This window comes from Argentina anserina, chromosome 6 (genome assembly GCF_933775445.1).
Source record: "Argentina anserina chromosome 6, drPotAnse1.1, whole genome shotgun sequence".
In the NCBI taxonomy this organism is placed as follows: Eukaryota; Viridiplantae; Streptophyta; class Magnoliopsida; order Rosales; family Rosaceae; genus Argentina; species Argentina anserina.
In genome coordinates, this window is record NC_065877.1 from 13,447,859 (window position 1) to 13,453,996 (window position 6,138).

General features: G+C 37.0%; 1 protein-coding gene across 1 annotated transcript; it reads left to right on the forward strand.

Moving 5' to 3' along the window:
- The first annotated feature begins 2,341 nt into the window (after positions 1 to 2,341).
- Positions 2,342 to 5,750, forward strand: LOC126798877 (mediator of RNA polymerase II transcription subunit 7a-like). Its single transcript, XM_050525954.1, has 7 exons — positions 2,342 to 2,423; positions 2,949 to 3,025; positions 3,187 to 3,344; positions 3,661 to 3,730; positions 4,529 to 4,695; positions 4,779 to 4,852; positions 5,468 to 5,750. The coding sequence occupies exons 3-7, from the start codon at positions 3,210 to 3,212 to the stop codon at positions 5,547 to 5,549; spliced, it is 528 nt and encodes a 175-aa protein (XP_050381911.1). The 5' UTR covers positions 2,342 to 2,423; positions 2,949 to 3,025; positions 3,187 to 3,209; the 3' UTR covers positions 5,550 to 5,750.
- Positions 5,751 to 6,138: the final 388 nt, after the last annotated feature.

Below are 6,138 nucleotides of genomic sequence, written 5' to 3' on the forward strand. Positions count from 1 at the left end.
GTTAGTTGGTTATGCCGACGCAAGGTACCTCTCTGACCCTCACAAGGCTCGTTCTCAAACCGGTTATGTGTTTACCATTGGGAATACGGCGATATCTTGGAGATTCACAAAGCAATCTCTTGTTGCTACTTCTTCGAATCGCACGGAGATCATCGCTCTCCATGAAGCAGTGAAAGAATGTGTTTGGCTACGATCACTTGTTCGCCATATTCGTGATTCTTGTGGATTAGTCTCTACAACTGATCAACCTACGTGCATTTATGAAGACAATGCTGCTTGCATAGAGCAGACAAAGTTAGGTTTTATCAAGGGAGACAACACCAAGCATATTTCGCCTAAGTTCTTCTACAACGTTCAACAACAGAAGTTCTTGAATGTTCAGATCAATCAAGTGAGTTCAGAATCCAATGTTGCGGATTTGTTCACTAAGTCTTTGCCTAAATCTACTTTTGTGAAACATGTGAAGAGCATTGGCATGCGTTGTTTATCGGAACACTAGAGTTTGGTAGACTTCAGGGGGAGTCTACATCACATGTTAAGATCCTTAAGTAGTTGGTGCGTTGTGCTCTTTTTCCCTTCGATCAAGCTTTTGTTTTACCCAAGAGGTTTTTGTTTTGCTTGACAAGGTTTTTACCGAGGCAACGTTGTGCGCCATGCAACCTAGGCATGTGACACAAGGGGGAGTGTTCCGGGAGAATTACCATTCTACCCTTATGTGTGTCTTAGCCTAATAGGTTTCCCAATAGGAGATAGATTAGCATCTCCGTAGTAGATTAGGATTCCGAATCCTACGGGATTGTGGTGTTGTAAATGCCTATATATAGGCCCCCATATCATTCAATAATATACAAGTATTTCATCCTCAAACAAATTGATGTTTTTATCTTCTACATAGAGAATTTTTAAAAGAGTTATTGAAGATGTTTTAACATTCGGTTGAACGTGTCCCCTTGCGCAACCACCATATTGTCCCTGTATAATCATATCCATGATGCAATTTAATAGATGTTCTGACCTTGATGAGTTAATAGACAGATAGATATGTTGCAGTTGTACGTAGTTGTAGCTTGCTAGTGGCTTTTTGAATTAAATGGAGATATATTAATAACGGTCGATGCTGTCAAGTTGTTCAATTTGTCCACATACTTTTCAGTTCATCTTCACAATTCATCAACAGGAGGTGAAATCCAGTGACACTATTAAAGTAAAGAAACAGGCTAGGCCGGAGCTTCTTACATCTGCCTAGATTAACTAAAGTGGCTAGATTAATAGATGAAATAATTAAGATTAGAAGTAACATCTTCTTATTTATTATTCTCTCTTGTGTGAAAGTTCCCAAGAAGTTTTATACATGTTAAATTGTTTCACGTTGCTAAATGTAGGATTTATAACTTTCCATACGCAAAGCTCGATCTCCACGAGAAAAGCTTGATCTGAAATCGCATTTTGAAATAAAAGCTCAAGTGTAATTTAATGTAATGTTCTTCTAAAAGAAAAAAAGTTTAATTTAATGCTAAATATTGGTTGTCAATGATCTATAAGGAGGAGCCAAATTGGACTCCATATATGAAGGAGGCTAGGACTATTTTTTACCTCTTCTCTTCGGCAATGTACTGATTGCATTGCTTAAGCCTTAATGTGACAATGCCTTAGTTACACTAGAAGAGAACAAAAAATGTGTATTTACACAATAAATCTCGAAACAAATAAAAACGAAAATAAAAACATGGAAGAGAATTTAGGGTTGGTAGGCTCAAGTAGAAAGTAGGTACTTTTTCTGTGTTCTTGCTCTCTAATTTCCCTATTTCTGAGAGCAACTAAATCAACAAAAATCCCCGATACAACTAAAGGAATTATCGGACACGTACCCGATACGCCACGTCATCCACGGTTCAGATTTATACAATGACTGCCGCAATATAAAGAAAGAAGGTAGCAGAAGAAAACGCGGAGCAATCCTTCGAGTCCTACTAGCTACACAGGCAAGCTCCTGTTTTTGGGTGTTTCTATTGTGATTGTGAGTTTTTAGCGTGGTTTTTAGAATGATGTTCCTTTGAGAGTTGCTAGCTGTTGTAATGTTTTCATCATTTCTTTCTTTGTTTGGGCTTAAGCTTTCTGTGTAAGCTTGAAAATTTCAATTGGTAGTTATAGAATACCCATATGCCCATAAAGTTTCTTACGTCGTTGTGTATCAGTTTTGTAAAATTCAATGTACTTTGCCATCCCGAATCTGCTTGCTTTGCTGTTACTCTTTGGGCTATCATCTGTAATGTTTTTGCAACTTGTTGCTCTCTGAGGACCACAGATATAATAACCTAATGCTTGGGGGATTCTTGTACAGGGTTTTTCAACTTTGAAAACTCTTGGCTTGGGGGATTGCTCAGAGGTTGGACTTGGTTGATAATCTGCTTTCGAGGCACAAGGTTAGTCACCCTGTTGGTTTTACTATGGTTGATCTATGATGAGTTTTTGGTAATTCTAGAATGTTAGATGTGGTTGATTTTCGTATGAAATAGATCATGATTCATGTGGCTCAGTATGTGCTTCGAAATTATTAGTTGACTAGGTACCACTAACGAATTGAGTGCCTGATCTTGGTTGTTGAAGATGAAAACTAATAGGCCAAGATCCGTTTGATAGTGTAGTATCCAGTTATATCTAGTACCGTGGTTGATTTGAACAAAGGAACCAGGAGTTTGTATTTTTAGTATTTGGAGCCAAACATTTGGTAGTTTTCATTGACTATTGTTATGTCCATGGTTGAAATTTTCTTGTAGTGCATCTTCTCACCAGAAAAGTCACTAGTGAATCAGGGCTTTGAATTCTAAAATTTTTAGTCCCTCTTTTTCTTTGTTCTTCGTAAGGAATGCATAGACCTGGGGTTTCTTATTCTGTGACTCTATTTGTTATTGCCAAATTGATGAGTTTACTCTATCTGATTTGCTTAGCTGAAGTGGAAGTGGAAGTGGAATTGAAGGTTGAAGGTTACAGTAATTGGCTTAGCTGTGGCTGGGAGGGAATTGAGGTAAGAAGCCATATGATTTTTTTTATATTCTAGATCTGTTTTTGAGTAATATGGCTGTGTTTTGATTTTGTTGTAAAGTTAAATGATGAGTTCACTCTAGACAATTGTTTCTATCAGGTCAAAATTAAAATTAATGTTTAATTCCTTTTGGTTGATGTTAGGTTTGGCAGAAAGGGTGCTCGAAATGGCTAATGCGACCTATCCTCCTCCACCACCGTATTATAAGCTATACAAAGATTACTTGCAAGATCCCAAATCAGCTCCTGAGCCGCCACCACCTATTGAAGGGACATACATTTGCTATGGTGCTAATTACACTGTAAGCATTTTTTTTCTTATTTCCTGCCTGCTAATTACACTATATATAAAGATTGTAAATTTGATATCTGAAGGCAGCTTTGTTTCTTATCTGTGGGTGCATTAAGTATCGTCGAAACTAGTTAAGTTGTTCAGTTTATTGATACATCATTTAGTTTGTTAAACCAGATAGTGCATTTGAAATTGAAAGTTATGAATTTTGGGTTTCTAGTTTATCCTTAATGTTTCAGATTATTCTGGTTACGTAATTAACATCCGATCTGATCTTTATTTTCTTGTAATTCATTTATTACAAAGCTTCTTGTTTACTTTTATAGACGGATGATGTGCTTCCAAGCCTGGAAGAACAGGGAGTGCGTCAACTGTACCCAAAAGGCCCAAATATTGGTATGTCTACCACCAGCCTGATTTAGTCGTTATTATCTTTCTTTCTTTCGTATTAATTTATTTGATTGGAAAGAATGAATCGCTATTAAGACAAAAGCTTAGTGCACATGCAGTGGACAAGTAGTTCTAGTTTAGGTTGTGTTCTCTGAAAAAACTAGCTTTGATATATGTAGGACTTGATTTGAACATCTTCATTCAAATCATCTATATAGCAGTTTTTCTCCTTAGGGTGAGTGGAATTAAGTAATTAGTAATTGTATTTATTAATGATAATAAAATTTCTATCTGGTAAGCTAGGACACAGATGATATGTTAATTATCTTCACGTGTTACGAGGCTGAGAGATGTTCAATATGTTACACATATACTTATATACAAACTTGGAAGGAACTACTGACTGTAAAGGCAAGAGAAGTAGCGCCATTTAAGAAATGTTCATCCCACCTTCAACTTGTTAACCTATTTTTCTAGCCATTGAGAATGTCCATATCCATACTAGCTCCTGTTATCCTGATAGACCAGGTACTGCAAAACTATGTTTCAACCAGAAATAAGGAACTTCTGGGCAATGTATGAAAGATTATTATGTAAAATTCTGGTTTAGGTACATTATTATGTGAGATAATTCGGTGCAAGAAATGAATAGGAAGAGGAACTGCAAGTTTGTATGCTGGTGGTTATTCTAGTTTATATGCAATGCATATTATTAGTACTTAGTGGTTTCGTCATTAAATTCATTTATTCTATTGGCCCACCCACCCACTGTTCCACCCTGACACAAGTTGTTCTATGTTGTAGATTATAAGAAGGAACTAAGGTCCCTCAACAGAGAATTGCAGCTTCACATTTTGGAACTTGCTGATATTTTGGTGGAGAGACCATCACAATACGCAAGGAGAGTTGAAGAAATATCTCTTATATTCAAGAACTTGCACCATCTTCTCAACTCATTGCGGCCCCATCAGGTAAGATATGCTCGGTCTTATAATGTGAGCTGTTGGGGTTGTTATAAGTGACAACTGTACATTGCTATGTGTTAATTGTGCAGGCTAGGGCAACACTAATTCATATCCTAGAACTTCAGATAAAACGTCGTAAACAAGCTATTGAGGATATAAAGAGGTATGCTTTCAACAGTTACTGACAAGCTTAATGACCACTTGATGCTAAACTACTCTACCTTGTTTTCGAAACAATTAAAACGTAAAAATAATAGTTTTGCTGTTGTGACTTTATTTCGTTGACCTAATTGATAGAGTGAGATGGTAAGGAAGTTTTTGGGAATACTTTTAATCATTCTATGGTCGTGCTGGTGGTTGATTACCTTAAAAATGACAGCTGGAATCTGCATATTTGTTGTTGTTTGCTTTAAGATTAACTTGTAGCTGGTGGTGTGATAAATCCTTTTGCGAACACTCATCTTTATTATCCCACAGTCTGTTTTCAACATGCCTTTCAGAACTTTGCTTATTGGTCTCAAGATGTCCTTTAAGTTGATGCCAACAAGTTCCATGTTTCTTTAACAAACTTTTCTGTTAAAAGTTCTACTGTTATTGTATGGAACCACTGACAGATGAAAATGTGTTTGTTGCAATATTGGTTTAAAAGTTTTTATGTTGTGTGGAAAGCGATTATAAAATGCTTGAAGGACTGACTGTAACTATGCTCTTAATAAAATGCGGTGTGGATCCAATATCACGATATTATTTGTGACTATGGTCTGATTTTCCTTTTTAGGAGGAGACAAGAAGCACAAACACTTTTGAAGGAGTCCCTTGAATCGTTGGAGGACACCAGTGCATCTCTTATGCTGAAATAGGGAGTGCTCATGTATGTTGAAGTAGGGTGTGCTCATGTACGCTCATAGTTGATGGTGAAGAACCTTTTAGGAGTGTTCTAGTCTCACAAATCAAATTATCTTGGACAGATCGTTTCATCTAGTACTGGCGTATTTTGTATCATAAACTTTCTAATGTTGAAAGAGAAGTTCTCCATTTGGCTGTTATTGAATGATAGTTTCCCTGGTTTTATTTCTAGTCACATGGAAAGATGGACTACAGATATGCACAACCCACTGCCAAAAGGCTATCATTCGTGATAACATTGTTACATGTTTTTATTTTCTCAAGTTGCAGACTGCTAGTTGGTGTTATCAACACTTAAAGAATCCAAACACGTATCCAAAGTTCAAACGCCATCTAACACACCAACGATTAACCTTGAAATAGACACAGCCTCATACGCTTCTTCATTAGTCCATCTAGGCCTCAACCTGACAACAATGGCTTACAGACTGCAATGTGCACGAGCCTCATGACCAATAGGTGACACTTCCCTGCCATTTATCCTAGCCCGGATGACACAAGCTGAGGGAGGTCTAAAACGAAAAGACTGCCACAAACATTCTG